This window comes from Grus americana, chromosome 7 (genome assembly GCF_028858705.1).
Source record: "Grus americana isolate bGruAme1 chromosome 7, bGruAme1.mat, whole genome shotgun sequence".
NCBI classification, from domain to species: domain Eukaryota; kingdom Metazoa; phylum Chordata; class Aves; order Gruiformes; family Gruidae; genus Grus; species Grus americana.
In genome coordinates this window covers 5,831,614-5,856,703 of record NC_072858.1, presented here as the reverse complement: position 1 = coordinate 5,856,703, position 25,090 = coordinate 5,831,614, and the positions used below count along the sequence as shown (strand labels likewise).

General features: G+C 43.1%; 1 protein-coding gene across 13 annotated transcripts in view; it reads right to left on the bottom strand.

Annotated features, from left to right (window-relative positions):
- The window catches only part of FGFR2 (fibroblast growth factor receptor 2), an 86,826-nt gene that overhangs the window by 48,479 nt on the left and 13,257 nt on the right, over nt 1-25,090 (bottom strand). For 6 of the 13 annotated variants that reach the window (XM_054831714.1, XM_054831717.1, XM_054831718.1 and 3 more), the window contains 4 exons: nt 17,706-17,972; nt 16,956-17,030; nt 9,647-9,816; nt 2,483-2,606 (listed from right to left, as the gene is read on the bottom strand). In XM_054831714.1, the coding sequence (XP_054687689.1) occupies nt 2,483-2,606; nt 9,647-9,816; nt 16,956-17,030; nt 17,706-17,972 (636 nt within the window). The remainder of the gene's footprint in view (nt 1-2,482; nt 2,607-9,646; nt 9,817-16,955; nt 17,031-17,705; nt 17,973-25,090) is intronic. The other 7 variants (XM_054831725.1, XM_054831722.1, XM_054831726.1 and 4 more) reach the window with 2 other exon arrangements.

Genomic DNA, 25,090 nt, shown 5'->3' with positions numbered 1-25,090 from the left:
ACCCCAAGATTCAGACTGGGATTTGCAGAAGTCACTTTTGGACTTCTGGTTTGCTATCTCATAGGGTCCAAGCATCAGAAAATGCTGAATATTCACCCAAGGAAAATCAGGGTTCCTTTGGGTGCCATCAGCTGGGTACCCAGCACCCCAAATCACTACTCACTTTTGAAAAATCTCATTATTTATTTTTCTGCCTCTCTATAGGAAAGGAATAGACATTTAAATAAATGACATAATCCTTATTACCATTCCATTCATTCATGCAGGTCACTATAATTTACTGCCAGGAAAAATAAACTTCTGCATAATATTCCTCAATGTAAGACATTCAAAAGGCTCAAAGGGGGAGAGGAGGTGAGAGGGTTTCTGACAAATATTTACTCAAGTGACCACATCATCCATGAACACATTTGCTAGAAAAAAATGGGTGAAGAAAGTCATGGTCAACATGAAACACGGCGTGGTAATGAGGAAAAAGAGCAGGGGACAGAGAAGGGAAGGGGAATTTTTAAGCAGTTTTGTTTCAGCAAGGAAAACTCCCAATATTGCAAAACTGGCTTTTTCCTCCCACATAGCCTACTACAAAACAGTTTCAAGCAAAACCAAAGTTAGGTCAATCTAGGCTCCCTAAAGGATTAAGGAAAAAAACCCAAACCCAACAAACCTCCAAAAATCCCACAACTCATCATCTCCTTACATTCCTCCTGGGCCAGGCTCTGTAAATCCAGCCTTGTCACTGGCGAGCCCACGCGAGCAGCCCGCGCCCTCCGGGGCAAGGTGGTTGGCAGAGGACTGATGCATGCAGAACACAATTTACACCATCTCTGGCAGCCGCCGCTGCTGCACCCCCCATAAACTTTGTTTAAACAAGTGTTCAATCAAAAAATGACTTTGCCAGTTGGTTCACCTCAACAGTACCCATGGCTCGCTCTACTGAGGATGACAAAATATCGCCAAGGCTATAAAAAATCCTCAGTGCTGACTACCTAAAACCAAGTACAGGTGAGCGGGGTGGCTCACAGACTGGCTTTGAAGACTTAAACGTACTGGGGCTGGTGGCAGGGCTTCAGTCCGACGGCATCCCCATCGCAAAATTATCTTTTTCCTCCTCTGCTCCACAAAGGCTAGCTCTCACTGGCGTCTTTATGGGGAACGTTTTCACTTCTTGCTGCCTGAGAAGCTTGCGCTCGTCTTCTTTTGGATTTGGGGGTTTATCAGAGATTTAAGTGGTCCCAGACAAAATAAGACATTATTTTTAAAGGGCATCCAAAGCAATGACAGCGATGTATTTTTATTCGTGTAAAAAAAAAAAACCATCAAGAAATAGGGAAATGAAGCTTTTGTCACTGTTGTGGTCGTATAAACCCAAATTCACAGTGAGATTCTCACAATTGATCAGTTGGGCTGTCAGTCACCAACCAAAAATAGCCTACAATAATGAAATTAATTTTTGCTTTCGATACTGATTGATCCAAAGTTTTATTCACAGCTTATGATGCTCAGATCATCCCACAAGCCTGGAGAGAGCAAAGCCCATTCAAGACATACTTCAGAAACCGCAGCTCAGATCCCCAAAGGTACCACCAGCAGGTCCTATTAGAACAAACTGATTTTGGACAGCAATGTCTTCAGAGCCAACAAAACTGCTCACACCCATCCAGGCTAACCAGCAACAGTAGGGGTGAATGGAATTGGTTCCTGAGATTTCAAGCCCTAATTTAGCTAAGCACTTAAATAAATATGTGTAAGGCTTATTAAAGTGAACAGGATTTTGGTATTATTAAGTTAATATTAAGTTAAGACTAAGTATGTGCTTAATAGTCCTGCTGAATCACAGCTTTGCTACTAACTAAGAATTCAGACTAGCTTTTTAGAATTTGTCCTCAAGTAAAACCATTTCTTCACAGTTTTTGTCACCTATATTTCAGGGACTCCTCATAGCCCACGCAACAGGCTATGGTCGGACCTCTATTATAGTGCTGTGAATGCAAAGTACGTTTCCTGAAGCTCCAGATCTGCACTAGCTTCACCAAAGTCAATACCTAGCTTTTCATTTAAAAAAAAAAATCGTTTCAGCTACAATAACAGCAATGTAAAGGATCACTTGACAGTTTTTGTAACAGCAGTTATTAAAATTTGTGTTAGTACAATTATATAAGTAATAAAATTGTATTACTAATTACTAAAAACATATCAGTATTTATTATTTATTCATCACAGTAAGCTTGTAGGTGTATCAGAGCAACGCAAACTCACTGGATATTACACCTTTGCTAAGGCATGGGTAAATTAGTCCTACAGACATGACAGATGAATAAACCAATTGCTCCATAACTTTGTAATGTGGTGAAATCTTATCTTTAGACTACTGTGAAATCATCTCCAAAATTAATGCAAAATGTATCAGCTTAGTTCTAAATGTTTTAATAGAGAAACTCATTAATTAAAAACACCACCTTACATGTGACAGAGTTTTACTTACCAACAACGTCGAGATGGTACGTGTGATTGATGGATCCGTACTGGTTTTCCACTATGCACGTATAGTTGCCTTTGTCAGACGGGACCACGCTCTCCATGATGAGACTCCAGTGCTGGTTGCGGACCTGGTGGGTCATAACCAGAGAGATTGGGAACTTCACTAGCATAGTTTCACCCTCTCCCCCTCCAAAAGAACTGTTTTCTGAATAGTTAACCTTTTGTAATCCATGTTTAAAAGCCTCTTCTGTGCTTGTTTGACAGTTCTGGGCACTGAAATATTTTCTTTATTCCTGATCCGGTACAGCACGGCTGCAGCAGTGAAAGCTTTCGTGCCTTCTGCTATAAATTTACCTCGTCCCTGATGTGAGCACTGCAGACATCGCTGCACAATCAGTCCTACCAGGCTTACGAGGACGGACGGCACCAATTACCCAGCTTTCCCTCTCAATCCACTCTAAAGCAAATTCACACCCTCAGGATATTTCCCATCTGTCTCCAACCATCTGATAATACAAACTACCCACCAGCAATGCGGGATGGATACGGGATGGATACGATGCCCTAACATCTAAGTCACGTGCTTTGGAGAAACAAAGTACGGAAGGGCAATGTTTGGGATCCTCCCACAGACACACCGAGCAGCCACATCTCTTGCTGCTCTGGGGTACCACGAGAAAGAAATGAAGATGCTGCCTTAGGAAAAACGCCTGAAGAAAATCCACAGGGAAGCAGAGCATAAGGACATACATTTATTTCCTACAATCCTTCTCGGACAGAATGTATTAAAGGTGCTGATTCTGTTCCCATTTGAACTCAAAAGGAGTGTTGGCATTGGTCTTGCAGAAAATGGGATCCAGCCCAACACTGGAAGGATATAGAGTCATCCGGTACACATATATAATTTCCTGCATCATAAGTTGGCTCCCAAAATGACCTTTTGCTGGCTATCCACTAATCCCTTGTTTTAGCATTACATTTCTGACAAAGCGCTCAAACATCTTAACATCATGTAGCTGTAACATACAACTTTATACTGCAAAGTACATATTTTAGCAAATGGAATAAAATACAATCTGGTACAGTAATTTTAACCATCCAAATGGAAAGTGGAAATTCAGTGCAGCACACCAGAAAAATTTAGGGACCATTCAGTGACACTTCCAGTAACTACACATTCTTAAAAGATCATTACAACTATAGGTCTGAAATCCTGTTTCGTGCCTGACTGTTGCACAGGTCCTTATCCAGCAGGAAAAGGCTATGCAGGGCTGCATCCCCCGTGCCAAGAGCCGAGCTCTCACGCTGGCTGGAGGTAAAAATGCCTTCAGTTCAAAACTTGCAAGAAGAGAGTCCCCTCTGTAAGGGGCTCCCGGCTTTCCTTGTCCCCCCCAGCTAGTAATTACCTCATTAGCTAGATATGACTATTATTGTGCAGTTACAGGCTAATAATTTTAGCTTACGACTGACCATGTGGGCTTTGAAAAACAGAGAAAACTCAGACCAGATTCCAGCAGCAGGTGAAGGGCTTGGATGCTAACCTAATGTCACAGACATGTGTCACACAACCTCAAAATTTCCAGCCCAAACCTACAGCTCCTCTCCCCAGCTCCCCCCCTCTTAATAGTACACATCAAAACTAGGTATTGATTTTTTTTTTCACAGCATTAAGAGCTAAGAAATAAGCTTATAAAGCTAGAAATAGTTTATCAATGTTATTTTATTGTCTCTTTATTCTGCTAAGCAACCTTGAAAGTCAAAATTTGGGCCAGGAAGAATTACTGTCATAAACTACTGGTAAATAACAAACATAACAGCTACATATTTTGAATATTTTACTTCTTTATAAGCTATTTGGGGGGAAACTTGGTCAAAGTGACCTGAACTTTTTGCCATTACAAGTTACATCACGCTTCTCAGAATCCGAGCAAGTGTTTCTAAATATTTGACCGCAAAACAGGAAGAACAGATCATGGTTCCGCGGAAGTTAAGACAAAATAAAAATTGGTAACAAGCTGTAAGTAATTAATTTAATAGGAAAACAAAAGAGATTGTTTAGCATTCAATAAGAAAACACAACTTACAGCCACAAGTAGATATACGGATGGCAATATTAAAAAGTATTTGTGCAATTTCCCTTCTTGTAACGCCAATGAGAAGAGATAATATCTTTATTATAAAAACAACAGCTTAAGCTTCTTCAGTTTAAGCTAAACAACCGCTGTAGAGGCCCAAAGCATTTATGACACATCGTCACACAACTGGATTTATGTCACGAATCTGGATTCAACTAGATTCAGCTTGTTGGCTTAGTTTTTTCTGGTCACAAGTGCAGCATTGCAAAGCCCAGAAAAACTCCCGTTTGCTGGAGATGACGGCATCTTCTCCCGCTGAAGACTCCCAAACTGAACCTTTCATTCTTAGACATGCGACGGTCCTGCCGCATCCCTGCAACACCCTGATTGTACAGGCTTTGCTAACGTGGTCTTTTTAAGTAACATGCTGTCACTCCCTGGCCTTTGGGTAGCACAACTGGTGCCGTTACTGACAACCATCACCAACATCACACCAGTTTATGTAAAAGCTAATTTCAAAAGAGGCTCAAAGCTTCCACGGTACACAGGTCTTACACCAGCCTTCTGCACATGGATGAACTACAACAGTGATATTCTTTTTTTGGGTGGGGGGGAGAGGGGAACAAACCCAAAAAAACCCCCACCCACCCTTGTGACTGAAGTTGCAAATGAATGGTCTCTTCGGCAATGCAGGTTAAAGCCATTAGCTCCCTCCTGGTTGCTCACTAGAGCCCTTCTAACTGAAGACACCAGTCCTGCAGCTCTCCAAACACTCCCTAATAAGCGTCCCCGGGTAGTACCAGCTGGGTCTGTTTAAGCTGTTTACATAGATGACTTGAGCTCGTCTGGCAGACAGAACATCTTAGGGAGCTCATGTGAACTAATCCACTAGGAAAAAACATGAGGGCAGCAACAAGCCGCTGAAAGTGGGAGCACCCTCACCAGGCATATGGGGTCCAGAAAAGGTGGACATGTGTCCGCAGCCAGAGACTTACCAGTTGTAGGAAACCCTTCCAGCTCTCCAACCTGACCAGCTCCTTGCCAGCTACTATCCTGGTATTTCTACTGTTTTCTTCCCTGAAGCCCTACTTCATATTGAGTTCTTTCAAAATCCTGGAGAATATCCACACAGTTCCACCCACTCCATCACCTGGTCTTCAGGGTATCCCTTCCAATTCATCATTGCTTTTTCTTGATATAGGGAAATTCAGGGAAACCACATGCTGAATCACAGCTTGACCATTCACACACTTTGCCACCACAGTTTAATAACTGCTTTTGCCATCCTTTTTTTTTTTTTTAGTATTATTGGTAGTATTGCTTTGCAATACGTATTTTCATGGTTTACCTGTGCTTCATACTCAAAAAATGGTACTTTATTTGCAAAAGGATTGAGATAAATATAATCTCAAGATGGGTTTTTCACTTACTAGTTATGCACACTTCTAGCAAATTACTGAGGTGCTTTTTTTTTTTTGGCCATCTTCTCCACCAAATGTTTAACCAATTCTTCAGACAGTCTCTCTGAACAATTCAAATTTTAAACTAAATTATCAATATCAAATGCATACAACTGTACCCTCAAGATAGAGCTTGGAGGTGGGAAACCTGAACTAGAATCAAAATGCCAAGAAATATTGGTCAGAAATACAGGAAAGGGCAAGTAGTGTTTCACAGAAACATTTTGCTTTTGGAGTATCATACAAAAAATTGTGGATAGTTTTGTTTAATTTTAAAATACGTGTCTTCAGTAAACAGATACATCATGAAAAGTTGTCGCTCAGCAAAAAATATAGTAAAAAGGGGTCAATTTTAAGTGAATTTCAAAAGAAAGGATTAGAAACAAAAATGTGATTCCCCACAAAATCAGCACAGTTCAGACACATACTGGCTCTGCTCAGGCAGAGAGAACAAGTGCAGAACATCCATACAAAAGCCGTAGGCTTTTACAGTTCCTATAGTCAGAAGTCTAGTCTGTATTTACCTGGCTGAATTTAAATGTGTATAAGATGACTGTAGTGATGAAGCTTATCAAAATGCATATGTGAAAACACACACATGTTAATACTTAAACAGTAACAACCGATAGAAGTACATTTGCTTTCCGGGTGGTGTACAGAAAAGTAAAGGCTCCTGTGGTCTCTCATAGAGGATTGATATTATTCACTCAAAGACGTTATAAAATGCCTTTAAATGCACAAGCAAGAGCTATTGTCACTTTAAAGACAGATTAAAAAAGACTAAAAAGGGTTTAGACATTCAATAACTTAACTCTTTCTCCTTGCTGTAGGAGCTTTGGGTATACCTTGAAAAATCATAAAAGGTTCGATTTTGAAATTCACCACCCAGAATTAGTCATGGTGGAGGAATTTCGCTCTGGAAGCTATCTTGGCCAGCACATACACCCTTCTGCTAGGCTGCCGGAGTGCAAATTGACTCAAGACATTCCCCAGTCAGCGGGACAAAGTGCTACAGGCCACTATCTGATTGCGATAAAGAGAAGAGATTTCTTAGCTCAAGGCAGCAGGAGAGAGGTGGCTGGAGTTATTACTGGAAAGCTTCACCTTTTCCTTCCCTTTACTTTGTTCTTAAAGTCTTCAAGGGATGATTGCCTCTTCCGAAAGGGACAGATGGTGTTACATCAACTGGTGATGGCAGATATGGCCAAGTTTGAGCAACTAGAATAGCTGGAGCCAAAGTATTATGAATATGAAGATCTCCAGCAAAAATGCTTTACATATAGCAACACTCAGATTCAAGACAAACTAGTGTACAAGAATTATCATGTGTTGCTGTGACACCTGGTTGAACAAAGACCAACATGGAAAGATTCAGTCCTTTCTCAGGATTCCTGCATTACAAATTTGTCGGTATCGAGGCGTCAAGAAAATACAGTTCTCCCTTTATTTCAGAATAATTTTGAACTAAGCCCACGGCGACCTCATCCTGCCCCTCTAACAAGAAGAGGGCACAGCCTCCAGAAGCTCTGGAGGCCTCATTCTTTAACATCCATTCACTGAAAGCAAGCTTCCATCTTAAAAAAATGGTTATTCAAAACACCAACACAATCTGGAATATATATAGATTTGGTAAGCAGAATGACAATGGAAAGTAAATGCTACCAGATCGTTTAAAATTTGATGTACTTCTGAGCAACAAGAAAGCCTAAAATCCACAGCTGAGTCCCCTCTTTTTTTCCTTTAGATTAGAGAGATGTAAGAAGTTATGGTTTAGAATTATAGGTATACACTTCACTTATCCAGCTGGCTTTAGAAATAGTCATCTGTGGTTTCTTCCCAGAGTACATACATACCTAGGAAATTGTACATGTTTAATACACACGAGCAAAAATTTAATTTGTGCCGCTTAACGGGCACAGGTCTGACCGAGCTCACCCAGATCCCTAACACAGGCTAGCAGTGGCAGCGCGGAGCCGCGCGTGGGCTGATTGACCCCGCCAAAGATCACCCTCCCCAGCCAGAGACCGGCTATCTCCATCCTGCCTCGCAAGACACGCTTTTTCCTTCACGGTTTTCAAGAGCAGTATCTGCATTTCCCCTTCGTGAGATAGAAAGTGTTCACATAATGTGTCAGTCAGTACCGAAACAGTTACAATTATTTTCCAAGACAGGATTAGTTTGGGTTTGTTGGTTTTTTTTTTTAATTGGCTTTTTTTTGTTTTTAAAAAAAGCACAGAGCAAGGTGAAAATCACTGAATTGTAGCCAATTCATTAACACTCCATAGTGTTATGAAAGGCAGAAGGTGTTGCCAGGTGTACACTCATAAGCAACAGTAATTTATGGTGTAAGCAAACATAGATGGAAAAGTCTACTTAGATAATTAGCGTTCATACAGGGAGACTTTCTGGGCTTCGCTCTCTGCTAACACAAATGTTGGAAAAATTGACACTTTCTACAGTAAATCTAGCTAGCGAGGAAAGGAGACTATGGCTTGTCCTCCTCTGCACTGGAAAACATATTTTTTTTTGTACCAAGCAGGATCTGAGTCAACAGCTCACGAAGCAACGTACACCCTGGCTCCATCAGGGCATGGCAAAACACGGCACCCCAAAAATACTGCGATCGCTGGGGTAAGGCAGCAGTGTGGTACGGGGGGGGAGGCAGCCCCCAGAACTCGGTCTTGAGCTTACTCCATCCTCTGGATAAGTCAGTTAACTTCCGTTTTAATTACCATTACAACTTGCTCTGAGCAACTCGGTAGAAGTTCTAGGCTGGGGCTTACAACTGTGACACAAGGTGAGTAACTCGGAAACTTCTCATCTTTGGAGAGAAGTCGCCGAGGTGTCGGGTACGTGAGGAAGCCACCGACAGAAGGTCGGCAGAAGAGGTAACTCAGAAACTGGAGCAGGATGGCCAGGGTAGCGCTTGAACAGCAATTTGCTGCCAACATCACACGCTCCCGTCCCCTCTAAGGAGCAGGATAAGATGACCGAATCCTGACTTCTGACCTGACCTAGGCAGATACCGGGAGGTTAAAGGTCCGTGCACTAATCCACAGAGCTAGCTTGCCTCCCTAAATTTTCCTCTTAATCAGTAACCACCAATTTAGAACGAAACATCTAATCTGAAGCTGTTTAAAATTCAAACAAACCCTTGTAAGTAATTGCTGGTACTTTCCCTCAAATTCTGCTTCCCATTTCAGTTTCACAGACCATAAACTCTATAGAAAATAACTTTTTACTTCCAACCCTTCCTTTATTAAACCACCTACAATCAGCAGAGTAGATGGTCCTGTTTTTAACAATGCAGCTGAAAATGAATAGAGCAAAATACTCTTGCTCTGCTTTGCAAAGTCAGTCTTTAGTTTTCCAAATAACTCTCTATAAATAATCCTTAGCTGCACTGCTATGCTACAAACTTGAATTTGAGAAGAAAAAAAAAAAATATAGAATTAGTGCTCAGTAACCGCCAAAGAAACCACCCACCCTTCTCCAGAAGAAAACAATTACTTTTTTTGCTTCTACAATTGATCCAAGGCCATTAAAAGATTTTCTGTTGACTTCAGCAAGTTGTTGGTTTTTTACAGCCTTGGTCAAGAACAGAAATTGCAAAATCACATCATGAGAACATACCTTATATCCACCAATACGATGCTCTTGTTTAAACTCTTTCCCATTTTTCAGCCATCGCATGGTCGGTGTTGGGTTTCCCATCGCCGGACAACGAAACTTGACAGTGTTTGCTGCTGGCACCGCATGTAGCCTTTTCTCCATTTTGTCCGTATGAGTCCAATAAGGTGCCCCTGTTTCAAAGAGAGACATCCAGAAACATCAGTATTCGGAATCCGAGCTCCCTTTCCAGCCCCTTTCACCGACGTAAAGCGCTGCACGTATTCATTTTCAGCCTGGTTTAGAAAGAGTACACGACTGGAAATCATATGTTGCAAGTGTTGACCAGAGTTTTGCAAACGGCTCAGTCTGCAGCTTTGAGTATATAATTTATGACAAAATTCTGATAATTAACTGCAGATATCCTTTGTTTTGTGTATGTCAAGTAAGGCAGAGGGACCGAGTTTTCGGCAGACTCAAATGATCAGACGCTTTTGACCTCAACTTGAGTGCTCAGCAAACTTTGAATTCTTGGACCTCGGCTGTGAATCCAGACAGACCAAGTCAGAAGACTTGTTGGCAGCATCAGCCTTAACCTTTCCCCATCTGTTAGAAGGGGGATAAACACACCCACCCGCCCGGCAGCATGCTAAAACTTATGGCGTACGACGGCAAGGTGAACTGTGCTGTTGCTGTCACAGAACCCGCTCAAATGTGTTTACAAATGGAATATATTTTGGAAATCTTAACCAGAGAGGAAGAAACCAAATGAGTAAGTGTGGATCAGCAAAACTCAGTGATAGCATTGATCATTTCACAGGGATTTCCCACTCCCATGAGCCGGTCGAAGCCCAAATGTTCAGTGATGTCCAATACCGCAGCACAAAACAAGAGCGTCTCTCTGAGCCCATGACTTTGACCGGCTCCTGGCGAGGCTCCCCTGGTGCTCACTCCTTCCCGTGCCCTGGCCCAGCCTGTGCCCACAGGCGTAGAGAAGCATGAGGAGCACATGGAAACCCCCTCTCTCATCCAGGTTCTCAATCCTTTGTCACGTACCAGTACAGCAAACACAGAAGAACAAAACATACGACATAAAACCCATCTGGTTTTACCCTCCAAGAAGTAAATTGGGATGGATAGACCCATACACAAGGTTAACCCACGCTCTGGATCCATGCACCACTTTGGCTAACATTGCACAACGTCTTCATGGCATCGCTTCCGTTGTCCCACCGTAACAGTTTTTAAAAAGTTAAAGATTTGAGATCTGTTTAATAGTAGGAAACATTAATTTCTTTTACAATGAAGTTTTCCTGAAGCAAATCAGATTAGTGTGGAATTTTTAGGACTAGAGGGGTCCAGAAAAATAACTCTATTTCTCTCAGCCCTGTTTCATTTCCTTCATTAGCAGCCTAACACTCCACTATAAATAAACTCTTCCGTTCCTCAAATATTTATAGCGGTTCTTACAATCAGTGCAAACTCAGAAATCCTGCCACCCCCCTCTCTAAATAAAAATACAGCTGGATAGAAAATACAGGAATAAATCTTTTAACAACGTCTCTCTGAGCATAAAGAAAACATTCCAAAAGCAAGTCTTGTAATGATGCTAAGAACGATAAGTGATTATTTTTTTTGCCCGAAGTGGCAATTAGCGTTAACATTAATGAAGTAGAAAAGCAAAGCAAATTTGTGCATGTAATCAAAATAGAAAATCAGGTAACTGTTGAAAAATTAACTGCAACACTAAGAAATTGTTACACAGACTAAAGTGAATTAGGGATGCAAGGAAAATCACTGTTAATGTTATTTGCTAAAACCAGGATCACATTAAAATAACAGAAGACTTTAAACAAAGCCAACCAAAGGAATTAACTGCTACACGCAAAGAGCAAATTACATGTTGGTACTGATACATTAAAAGGATATTTTCTCTGGATCGCTAAACATCTTCCACAAGGCAATGTAAGGTGACCAATATTGGGCCCTACCCACAATTCCCACAAAGTCAAAGTAAACTGTGGCAGGTCAAAGCCAACCAACCATCCGAACCACTTACACGGGCATCTTGGACAGAGCAGAATGCCTAGATTTGACCCCAAACTGGCAACACCGCCCCAGCAACTTTGCAGCCAGCATGGTCACCTCTCATCACATCCATCACACACACCTCCCCACACGCAGAGAGCATAAAAAGCTTGGATGCAGTCGCTGGCAAGCACAACCTCCAAAGCACAGGCTCCACAGCTCGCCCAGGGCTGGACAGACCAAGCTCTGGAGAAGCTCCCGTCAGGGTGCAGCCCGGGACCAGGGCATCTGAGTTGGTCTGGATCCAGCCACCAACAGCTCCCCAAAGAAGGCTGCCTCATGCAGCCAGGTTTTTAGTGCATTACAGTGCAGCGCATCCTCTGGTTTCCCTGCATATAATCCCCCTTTCCATCACCACTCACCCTTTAAAAACTCCTGCTCCTGGAAGAGGAGTGCTCCACTAAGACTCCTGTACAACAAATGCCCGGGGAGGAAAAACTTTGCTCTGTGGAAGAGGTAGGAGCAGAGAAGAGGCCGGGATGATGCAGGCAGGAATAAAGAGAAGCGGCTCCGTTCTGTGCCACGGAGAGAAGGGGAAAGGAAACTCCCCGGGCTGGAGAAGACTCTGCCTGGAACGCTTCCCCTCGCACAACCCTCAGCATAACCTGCACCGCTCCTGAACTACAGGGGAGCTTGGAGAAAAACATGCGGGCATCACATGTTGAAAACGCCATCCGATAACGCTTCAAGACACCCTACCATTTTTCACTAGGTAGTAGCAACGTATATTGGCGGCTCCTCAATACGTTTAAGAGAAAAAGGCTGCAACATCCACAAACCGTAACACTCGCCCTCGCGTTGTGCTTTCGTATAGCGCTGATCTGATTAACACGCATTTCTCTTTATAGATTAAATCATCGTGACCTAAAAACACCTTTTACTGCTTCTATTTGTCTTGAGAGAAAAAACATCCCGATTCACTAAAACCAACAATGAACGCAGCTAACGAGTATACGCCGCTAACGACTATATGCCAACTCCTCTTACAGACCCCGTCCATCACATCCCACCTTTGCTAGCAGGACAGGTGGAAGTAGGTAGCACCTCTGTTAAAAGTTCACAGTAACAACAGGGCAAACTCCGGCACGTAGCGGTAACGAGCAGCAGGGGAACGGGTGGGAATTCCTGATTGCTTTTAGAGCTCTCATTAGTGAAGAAAATATCCTGCTGACCCACACTGCACTCCACTGCAAATACATTACATCTAATCAGGCAAATCTCCTGCATGTGAAATTGAAATTAGGCAGCCCAGGGGACCACTTCACTTCAGGACGCCTCACTTTTTATTTGGACTTATCTAATACAAAGAAATACAAAAGTAGTCAACTCCAAGCCTGCCTGACAAGCACCTCGAACAGGCAATAGTGCGCCTGAAATGACCACATCGAACCCCCCCAAGGTTTTCAGTACTATTGTATTTGACCTTTAATTAAAAAACACTTCTAGGCAACATCCAATTTTTGCTGCTCCCTTGAGTGGGTTTCCACTCTACAGGATTTGATGAATTTGAACCTTGTTTCATCCTTTCTGAGATTCTTCAAGGCATGAAAAGAACAGCATGTGGATTACATTTAGATACTTTTTGTTCTTGGTGCCAATTTACCATTGCTTGGCCCAGAAGAAATTGTTTAAAGGGTGATAAAGAAAAAAAAAAACATAAAGCCTCCAGTCGCCTGACTAGAATTCAAGGCAGAACAGCAGCATCTTCAGGGCTACCCAGGGTTCTCCAGAATAAATTACTGTTGGTGGACCCCAGTGCAACCATCACAACAGCTGCTGCCTGGCCAGCACCAAGTCAGGATTCATAGAAATCCCTTAAGTTAGGGCTACCTCTCAAAATCACGATGAGGACAAAGCAACAAGTACCAACAAGGTATTCCCCACTGCTGCCAGTAGGAAGTGATGATGATCAGCCTTTAGCTTTGTAAAAGGAAGTCCCAGGCCAGTATCTCTGGAGGTGGCCCTCCAGAACTGAGCTGAAGCACCTCTTTAGGGCAACGAAGAGAAAAACTGAGTTGCCAACAAAGCCATTTTGCAGAGGGAGAAGACTATTTTGCAGTGGAACCAATCCTGCACCTTCCCCACGAGCACTAATCCCTTCAACAAAAGCTGGAAGTAATAAAAAGCTATTCAGGATGCAGTCTGGAACAAATCTACCACAGTGTTTTTTCAGACGGTTAAAATATCTGTCAAACTAGAAAGACACCAAACGCAGAGTGAAATCTGCTATGCATGCCTTTTACTTAAAAATACACACAGGGCAAATGGTCAAATGCACATTTGTACACGCGAGTGCCCTCCTCTCCCATAAGCGAGCTGCTCCTCACAGCTACCGAGCCACTTACAGCCTCCGCTGACTTCAAGACCAGTCGTATTTTCTGGGCAGCCTTGAAAATTAGGCTGGATTTCCTCAACAACCTCTCTACCTGCACTGGAAAACCTTGGCCTCTGAAATATATAGTTGTAACAGAGGCAAAGAAAATAGAAAAGCTTAAAAGAATACTTACCATGATAAATAAAACAGCTCTAAAAGGTTTGCTTTAGTTTTAAATATGCAGGAATGAGAATGCCAAGGTTCAGTTTCCTGTGGAAGCCACTACAGCCATTTCCTGCCTCATCACATCACAATTAACATGCCAGGACAGCTGGACTTTATCAGAATTGTTTCATCAAAAAGCAACAACCTTTGAAGACTATGGCCTTTTGTTTCCATCAGTAAAGGCATAACCAGGCCAATTTCCATTGCTTATCCTTAACGATCACAGCTGTAATTTGTATGTAAATTATCAGTTAAATTGTTTTAGATCTGCAAAACTCAAACCATGATTCAGGAAACACTTAAAGACTTCTTCTCTTAAAGAGCAGCAACCAGAGACTCTTGTGAGGTCCTGGACTTCCCCAGGGAGGAGAAGGTGGTAAAGGGCATTTGACCACTACACACCACTGCTCGGGGGAGGACTTGGACTACTCCTCAACTCCTCCTTCACTTTTCAACCTGTCTTGCAACAGTTTATTAAATGAGATGTGGCCTTTGGGACACAATATAAAGCCTAGAAGGGGAATGGCAAATGATACTGATGGGAAGGCTTAGAAGACACTGGATACACAAGCTTCAGTGGTTTGCAAAAGCACCGCACCAAGTCCCACCCCTAACTTCCATACAGCTCTGACCTTGCCAAATCACAACCCTCTTTCAGCAAAGTTGTATTAATCCAGCCGAGTTACTATAATGCAACTTTTCATTGAAACAGACTGCTTGCAGAGGATGTGGTGCCACGACTGTTCTTCCTCTTCCAGCTCTTCCCATCAAGCGCTCAGACATCGGGAGGAAGGCTGCGCTGCTCCCTGCACCCGCACCTCGCAAGAAGCTCCAGCAGTTTGTGGGCACCTTGCAAAAAGCAATCTCACGAGGACTTGTTTGCGCAACGCTCTGCTCGGGAGCAATCCATCTTCTTGCAGTTTCCTCCCTTCTATACTGCAAGAGTCTGCGCTCTCCCTGCCATCCGAGATGTTTAAACGTTCACGCTCTAGAGGCATCTTTCATTTTGAGCAGGGAAAGTGTGACCGACCCCTGCTAAAGTACACACCCCATCCCGGGCAGACGGAAATTGTCAATGGCCTTTCACCAGCTCCTGAATCAAGATTGATTAAGAGGAGCTTAAAATGATAGCTCATATTACAAGAGCATCGCTAGCGTTACAAAAGACACCACGGGGCAGTTCTCCTCGTTGTGTGGAAGGGCAGGAATTGTTACCACGACGTTATGGAGCACAGTTGCCTTGAGATCAGGTCCTTTTTTTTTTTTCCTCGCTATATGCGCTTCCAAAATCCATTTGTGTTCACGGTGAATCTCTAAAGCCATCAGCACGGATTAGAAGCACAATTGTGTTCACTAACGCACCGAAAAAATTGCAAGCCCTTTTCAACACCAGTAAAGCTGATAACAGACACAGGGATGTTTCCTAAAATGAATTTCTACCCACGAGTCCTTTTCAGGGGACCACTAACATTGCCTGGGTTGGTGGGGTTTTGCCTAGACAACTTCTTTTAAAAGCAGTGTCCCTTTTCCAAACTCGCCAGTTATCTGTGCCACCGCATTCCTTTGTCAGAGCAGCCTCCAGCTGCTTAACCTCAGCCACTTCCAGCTGCACCTGTGAATCAGAGCGGGTTAATCACACTAACAGATGGCAGGGGCCAAACAGGCAGCTAAGAACTTATATCATTTTAAATAGCATCTAATGTTTCACAGCTTCAGACCAGCGGCAGCCGTACACAACAGTAACTAATCAGGGGAGCTGAAATCGGGCTCGTACTTTATCATGTGAACAAGTGTTCCGAGCATACCGTACAGCTGCCAATTACTAATCAGGCCGAGGAGCAAATACACTACCTGGCTACCGCGTTCGGTAACTAGCTGCCATCTCCCGCAAAGGATTTCTGTGTTCCGCGTGTTATTGACTTCACAAAGCACGAGCGATAGCAAACTACCAGTCACCGAGGGGATTTTGCAACAGTGCGTAGAAGCATAAGGAACCAATATGTATTTTCCTTTTTTTTTTTCTTAGCGACTGCTCTATTTAGAGCCTATTAATAGCTTTCCAAATTCTCTAAAGGGATTGAAGTTTAACATTCAGATAGGTTTAAGACTCTTTTAGCCCATTTTCATCACGCATAAGTCACATAAAATGTGGTTTTAGTGCCGGATTGTTTTCTTTGCAACAAACCTTGAGGTCCTTTGCAGACAAAAGAACCTCATTGTCTCCAAATTCATTCTCCCCGGGGAGATTTCTGCCGAGATTAAGGATTGAAGGATTTGCCTCATTACAACTTAATTTTATTTTTAAAGTTTCCATACCACCTTTTAACAAAGTGAGCTGGATCTTTGTCTCTTCTGTTAAATTTCAGTTTGGGTTCAGGAAAAGTTAGTTCATCTGTGAGAGTCTAAACCAGAAAAGACTGAACTTCAATTCAGGAAGAAAGGAAACTGCAGAAAAGCTAGCAAGAAGGGAGAAAGAAAGTACAGACCAGTAAAGCATGTTTAGAAGAATATTAGTTTATTTCTTCTTTTTTTCTTTTCCAAGTTACCAACTAGGTGAAACAGAAAATGGAGAAGGACCAAGATGCCGCTATTTGACAGCGCATGCAGTTAACAACCAAGAAGCTCTGAAGGCAGGAGTGCAAAAGACGGGACATTATTTTCCACGTGGATCTTGCTAGTGACTTCTGGCAGTTCGCTGTTACTTACTCATCTGGTTGCTGTCATTCACAAAGTCCTCGGACCCATCATTGTCATCTTCATCATCCCCAGAGGAAAGAGCATCTGCACATTAAAAATAATCAAGTCTTTAAACCAGCCTATTTTTACAGACAAATAAACCAATATGCTACATCTTAGATTATCTACCGAGGAGATCAGATGTTATGTTAGTTGTGCAGAAGCTATAGAAAAAGAAAATCCAGCCACAAAATGTGTGTTACTCTTGTAGAATTTTAACAAAACTAGCTAATAATCCTCCCCTAAGTGTCCAAAGGGAGTTTGCTAACTCTAAAAATCTCTTTCCACTTACAATTTGTATTTTTCTTAAAGACATTCAGTTGAACAGAACTGAGTGTCTCCAGAACGATTTATCTCTAAATTTAAAGGATGTAGGACACCCCTTTTCCTCTTCTGGTGCAGGGCGAGGGAAACTTGTATTCATTCTACCGGCTTTATCATCATCACAGCAGCTCTGTATAATTTAATCCTGTCATAGTGGCATAAACCAGAGAGCTATTTAGAGGCTGTTAATCACTATAGATCCTGTGAAGTAAAAGGAGTATATACAAACTGAGTCCATTTCAGGGTCAGGACAGGACGAAAATACCTGGAATAACTACAGAACTCAGCTCAACTCGCTGTGCCCGAGCGGCCTGTTTGACGTTATATCATGTGTCTTGATATCCCATTTTACAGCTTCCACATGCAAAAAAAAAAAAACCCCTCTGTTTAACTCACCTGTAACATTTACAATGAAGTACAGAGTATCACTGTCTAGGGTCCTAACAGCAGTGCAAGCATAGAGGCCCGAATCTCTGGGTGTAGCATCCTTAATTTGTAAGTACTCCCCAATAATGACTGTCCTATTGTCGGGCCCCAAAGGGACCCCATCCTTAGTCCAACTGATCATGACGGCGTCTTTCAATTGACAGCGCAACTCAAGCGGTTCTCCTGGGAGCGCTGAATATACATCTGGCTGAGAGATTTGGTATTTGGTTGGCGGCTCTGCGAAGGTGGAAGGAAAGGAGGAAGAAGAAGAAAGAGAAGGGAAAGGAGAGAATTTCCAACAAGAGTCAGTGAAGGCCCTTTTCATCCACAGAAATCAAGTTATGTTCAATAAAAAAAGCTGCATCCCGGTTAGCCCAGCAATCCGTCTCGTAAAACTGAACCATATGCAGGTATGGGATGGGCTTCATTTTCAAGAAGTTAACCACAAACAAAGCTCATTCCCTTTTGATCAGCGACTCGGCACGTGCCTTGTCCCACGTGCCACGCAAAGGCACGGCCTCCTCGCTGCTCACAGCCAGCCGACTCGCGAAATGAACCCGGGGGAGACGCGGAGTTTGGAGGTGGCAGGAGCAGTTCAAAAAGCAAATTCAGTTTTACACCTTAGTATTTGTGTCTGTGATTCAAATGAAGATTTATCTTTCCCCATCTGATTTTGTAAGTTGCTTTTTAAGCAAAAAAAAAAACAACAACAAAAAAAAATCACCTGAAAAGAGCTGTGTTGGAAGAAAAGGCCGACCAAAAACCCCTTCACTAGCTAAGCTAATAAACATAAGTTCCCATACACAGCATATATGATGTCTTTTATTTTTCTCCCTGCACCCTTCCCAAAGTCTCTACATTTGCTTTTCCACACTGCCAACTCTGCTCCCAGTCATAGTAACTTTTTCCTTTAATTTTATTCTGCTTCCTTTCTTATTTCACAGCCTCTCCTGAGCAGAAACCCAGGAACACAAGCGAAGCTTTCAAAGCCACAGCGTACACAGAAGTTCAAAATGAAATGGCTCATCCATCAGTTCCCTTTTGTAACCAAACAACGAGCAGAATTTCAAACCACACTTTTTTTTTTTTTTTTTTTTTTTAAAAACCATCCTTGGAAAACTACATCTGCCTATAGTTACTAGGGCTTAATCTCCCCCTTCTAAGCCGCTCGGCAGAGGGAAGGGAACCGCAGCCCCGGGCACTGGGGACCGTCTCGCAGGGATGGCGGGACAGCTCGGCACAGGGTGGAGGGACCCTACAACCACAGAGTCCCTCTCCCACGAGCGTCTGGGCCTCGCCAAGGCCGGCACGGAAAGTAAATAAGGGAAAGCAGCATGAAGGCATCTCCTGTTTGCTCACGAGGAGGGTCACACCGCACAGGCGGCTGCTCCCCGGCACACATCCTTCCCCGTGCAGGCACCAGCTGTGCACCACTCTGTGCATGGATAAATAACACACACATCTCTGTTTGGGAGTCTGAGGGAATATTAAAATAGGTGACTCCTCGGTGTCCACCCTTGCTTCTAAGAATACAGAAACCCTGAAACCCATGTTCCTCACCCTCGGGGCACAGCGCCGTCATTTCTCGTATCACACTTTCAACAGAGAAGTCAGAGACAAGCATCACGTCTGAGCTAGCCTGCGGATGGGAGCTTGGAAACGCCGAAGCCCTGTCAGTAGTTTAGGTTTAGGTAGAGGAGCAGGGAGCTGGACTCGGTGGTCTCTATGGGTCCTTTCCAACTCAAGATAGTCTGTGATTCTATGAATACCAGAAGCGGCCACCACAGTGGGACACTCATGCATTTAAATATTGGGTTATACCGACGCGCTCGAAAACAGCGCTCCCAGTTTCTCATTTCTCCTCCCACTCATCCTGGAATCACGTCATTTCAGGGAGCTCAGTGGGAGTTTGCCTGAAGCAAGGGGAGAACAGAGCCAGGGATGTGCCCTTGCAAAGCAAGCAAAGCTTCTCCTGGAGTTTTCCCTAGGGCAAACATGTTTTTTCAAACAACAGATTTGACACGTGCATGACACCAAACTGGTGGCCAGGAGACTTACATAAAACCACTTAAACGAGACCAATTACGGAGACTACAACGATTCTTGGATTTAGGTTTTATAACAAGGTCTCTAAACTTTTTAGCGTGCAAAGCTCCATCTCAAAGTCTAGGACAATCCACAGTACAGCTTTATACTCTTTATAAACTAATTCACTCTTGCCGATACAGTCACGAATCCACAGATCTGCAATGTAGGTATTTCACTGAGTACTATACTATACTGTTAGAAATCTAATTTCCAGACGGAGCATGGGCTCCTTTCTACGTGTATTTTGTAACAGTAATGAGTATATTTGAGTCTGCTTGAGATTTTTTAAAATTCTGATTCCACTGGCAAAAAAGTACCTGAAGCCAGTTAGCTAATTTACTTTGAAGCTTTTAAGACTTCTTTGCAACACTCTACCCGCAAAGAAAATTTCTTTTACAGAGCTTACACTGTGCCAACAAGGTACTGGAGTCTAAAAATGTCTTTGTTTAAACTTTTTAAAAGCCACTACGGGTGAAGATAACTCAACCCTCCTTTAAGCGCATTAGAGGCTTTTGCTGAAGAGTGCCAGGAAACTCGCAGGACGGTCACACAGGTTGCAGTGTCCTCCTGGGCAGATCGGTCGTTCACATACAATTACAAGGAAAATAATTTTCTGCCTCCCATCCTTGATTTCACCCCTTTTTGAACTACTACCCCCAAATTTACACTGAGTCTTTCGATGCAAATACAAACTCGAGAGCAGTAGTTTATTTCAAAATTGCAAAAAAATCCTTTTACAAGAAAACTTACCAGTATACCAAAGAAAACTAAGTTTCAAATAGGCATTTAGTAAATATTATCCTCCCCCATTTCCTTCTCTCTAGAGGATCAGGGAAGATACAGCGCAAAGTGTTGTCATGAAATAATGAAGTCATGTTTGGAAATAGTGAGTTATTTCAGGTAAGCCTTTGTGTTGCCAAACTAGAATGTAGCAGCACTTAAGACTGTCACTTTTTATAATATTTGCCTATAAACTTTTTCCAGTGTGGGTTTGAAATGGTGCCCAAAAGCAAACAGAGAACAGGTGGGATTCTGAGGCATGAATCCACCCAACAGCTTCACTGCAAAAATCAACCAGTTTAAACTGTTAAAAATTTCCCTGCAGCACCTAAACAACCTGCGCTGCAAAGTTAACTCTCTCTCCAGGACACTGCACAAGGATTTTTACACCACTCTGAAATTTAGGGACAAATTGTGAACTCATGTGCATGCCGTACCATGAAATCAATGGTTCCCCCGAGGCTGACATCAAGATTCTTTCCCCAATTCCACATCCTCTGAGCGTACCAGAGAAATAAAGCCACAAGTAGCCATCCTCCGGTGTTTTCAGCAGCATCCTCCTGGTTTTTCCCTTAGTGAAAATACCTAGATGGGCGAAGGAGCAGATAACCCTGCAGAGCCTGCACCACCAAGCAAGGCTTGACGATCTGGTCTCACCTTCACACTCCTCCAGCCCTCTCTGAAGCTCTGCCTTGAAGCTGTGTCCTTCGGCCATCACCACGAGCCTGTACATCAGCCCTTTGCTGGGCGAGCTCTGCACGGCCCAGGGCAGGCGGCGCAGGACGCCCTTCTCAGCGAGCTCTCCTGCAAATCCTATCGTTGCGGCATTAGTTCCTAGTCCAAAGATGCATCACCTGATGTGAATAACACCTGTCCATCACCCCGTAAAAAAAAACAAACAAGCGACAAAGGCACGTGTAAAATTTCTGGTGGTGTCCTTAAACACCGGGGGACGAGGGAGGGCACGTTGCTTCTGCTATTGTCTGCTCTCAGCTACATCCTTATTTGTAATAGCGGTGCACACAATGTATTTTAACTTTCTAGGTGGAGCTATTGAACAATACCGCCATGGAAAACCAAGCTGCTGTTAAATAAACAGACGTGAACTTTTTCTTTGCCTGCTTATACAGTCTCGCAGCACGGTTTATGCCATCCAGCCATCAAATGGAGTAAATACTGTTTGTATAAAAATCATGACCACAACAGAGGACTGGGGACATTCTGAATGTGCTATTTCAGATTATGATACACGCCATTATATTCCAAATCATGCTTCTATTCAAGATTCAGTCGCTGAAACAAGAGATTTATACTTCCTTAGGTTTTAAATTATTATTATTTGCCTCCATTTATTAAAATGTTAACAAAGAGCTGCTTATCTTAAGGCTCAAGGCATTTAGTTACTTAGTTACAGAGCCAAATAATTAAACAATCAGCTAATAGCTAACCCCAGCAAAGATTCTCACACAACTCTCCACAACACAAAAGCCTCAGACCCCATCAAGCCACCTTCCCTTCAAAAGGCTTTGGTAAATAACTAAACACTCACCACAGCGTGCCCAGAAGGGTCAACGGACCTGACCTGTCAAGAACCCAGGAGGTTCATTGCAAAACCAAATGCCCCCACAGGGAACACCAGGCTGCCAACCACTACCGCTCCTCCTGCTTTCTCCTACCCCTTCTCCCCTTTTTCCCATCATTGGGGAAGACCCAGCAAGACCACGCCGGATGAGCAACACGGAATGGGGATGTCGGGCTATGCCTGAAGAGAACAGCCAGGGTCCCCGTGACTTTGTGAGTCAAAGCCAAGCCTTTACGCTCTCTCCAGGAGGCAACTGCTGCAGGAGCAGGATGCCCAGGTATCGCCGGTCAGGTTTGCAACCTTCCCTCCCACCTCCCAGGTACGAGCTTCTCCCTCCACTTCAGTTGGCAGGCTAATATTCAGAATAGCTCCACATCCTCTGACGATGGAGGATAAACTCAGCCTACAAAAGAAACGACCACTGATTTTAAAACACAAAGAGTCATTCCCGGCCACGGTGACTACTTCCCGGTAGCTAAAAGCAAACCAAAGCCACAAAGGCTAAGCACGGCTCCTTAGACAAAGCGGGACAAAACGGTGTTTGCGTTTCATCCATCTGCTGCTCCAGAGTCACTGGATTCCTGCTGGCTCATTTGCGCTGCATTTCCGTCAGCTAGCTGCCAGGTCTGCCCAGCTCTGCCTCCGCCAGGCACAACCAGGAGGTCTCTCTGTTCCGATAAAATACTTTCCTTTCCAAATCACTACAGTTCCTTCTATAATTTTAAAACACTAAAAAATAAGAAATTTTGAAAAAATCCCTTGTCACCAAACAACACTCCAAAGAGCAGGAATCATCTCCCCCCCTCTCTAACATATAAAAAATTGTTCAAATCTGACAAAAGAGATCTAGGCCTTGTAGAAAAACTTCATCAAACAGAAAGCATCAAAGAGATATCCGTGATAGTTACAAACATCAATATGTGGCAGATTCTAAGTCTTCACTTGTTCCTTTAAAACAAGCTCCTGGGCTGCTCTATTTGAAAGCAGTGACTTCCACAAAATGTTAAGTGCCAGACTCTCCAAAATAGAGACATTTTTTTCCTGGCATCTTCTTTAACCCTGTTATCCTTATTCTATAAGGACCTAGTCACCTGATGGGTACAAGACATGAAACCAGGCTCAAAAAAAAAAAAATTTATCTGAGGAACAGGAAGAATCCTTTTGCCCTGGAAGTCAACATTTGCAAAACGAAGTTAGCGTTGCCACACAGTGCATGCTTGGTACTCTAGCAAGTGTAGAGCTTCCAGCCACGCTGACCTGCTAGAGCGGGGATCTCCAGCATCATGTCAACTCCTATTGAGTGTTACATATATTAAGATCATTAAAAAAAGTGAATCTCCTCCAATTGAAATACTTGCCAATGTCATCACGGGTAAGGGAAAATATTACACTGCACCAACTTGTTTTCCTAAGCTTTGAAGATTTAGAAAAATAAATAATTCTGGTGAGCAGCAAAGAGTTTCACCACTTACAAGACCCCTTGGCCAAGAAAAAAACCTCTGCGTATGCAACTAAAAATTATCCTCACGTGATTACATCTGTCTGCCTTGTGTAATGCTCAGCAGATGAGCAATTCTAGAACTGCAACTCCTTGAGATAACTACTCCCAAGCAGCATTTAGCCCTGGCTACAGACACAAGGGCTTTATCGCACCCAGCAGAAGAGAGCAGTGGGGACAAACCTCAAAAGGTGTCCTGCTATGTTGGTGTACTGGCTGACATGGAGTGAGGTGCGTGAACTATTTCGGCATGGCTTTGATGGCTACAAAGCAGTTGTGTCTCACCCCATGGTTAAAGCGAGAAGACCCCTCAAAAGAAAAAGTAATTGTGCTTGTCTGGGCTTCATGCAGAGATTAAAAATTACTTGTAACCTGCTTGCTCCTACCTGTCTTTATAGTTGTGATCGTTGAGTTATGGCTGCACAACCATGCAACATGAGTCAAAAATGCCAAGTATCACATGCTCATGGGCTTGGCTGTGTGCTTTCGGCTTTTGGAAGCCAAGCCAGGGAAGACTCAGAGCATGCCAAGTTCAAAGTAAACAGCAGAGACACCAGCGAGGCCACCTCCTGCTGCTGGGAACTGCCCTGCAGTTTCTTCCTGTTTGTCCCCATTCTTCACAATCTGCTCCTTACAGGATGAAGACTTTTTTATACAACAGTCACCATAGGATTTCTCTCCAGATACAGGACGGAGCAAGAAACAGCAAGGCATCAGTATGTCTTCTGCACAAAGACCTGGTAACCAGGGAGGGAGAAAACATCCCCAACCTTGAGCAGCCACACCAAAACCCCTAAAACTAGTCTGCTGCTTTTTATAATTTCATCAGTGTGAGGAGATACAGGCCATCTTCAGGATTTGAACCTCTGATTCCAGGCACTAAATCTTGACCATTTCCGTTCAAGCCATAAGCTGCATCAGCTGCCTAAGGTAACAGAGTGATAGTACCGGGGAGTACAATATAAACCTAACACACATGTAATGCAATCTGAAAAATAATTAACTACTCTTCAAACTCATTACAGAAGAGTCTTCTCATGTAATCTATTATACAATACAAAGGGGAAATGTATCACCTTTTCCCAGAACCTCAAATGAAAAGCTGAAAAAAAATTAACCTTCTCTCACTAAAAAGCAGAATCCAAGACTAGGATCATTTTCGCATTGTTTCTACTTGCAGCGACAGCAGAACATCAAATCTTCCTGACTGTATTCTGCACATAACCAAGTGGCAGAGCAATTTAGCCAGCTCCCACTGTCCAACTCAGCATGAAATTCTGCTTGGAAAAGGCTCCATAGAAGATATACAGCCTTGGGAAAAGGTATGAGCACATATATTTAGTCGCAAAGGGATTTTCTTGGGTTTAATAAGTTCGTGCATCTCTTCCAATCTGTACCTTTTTTCAG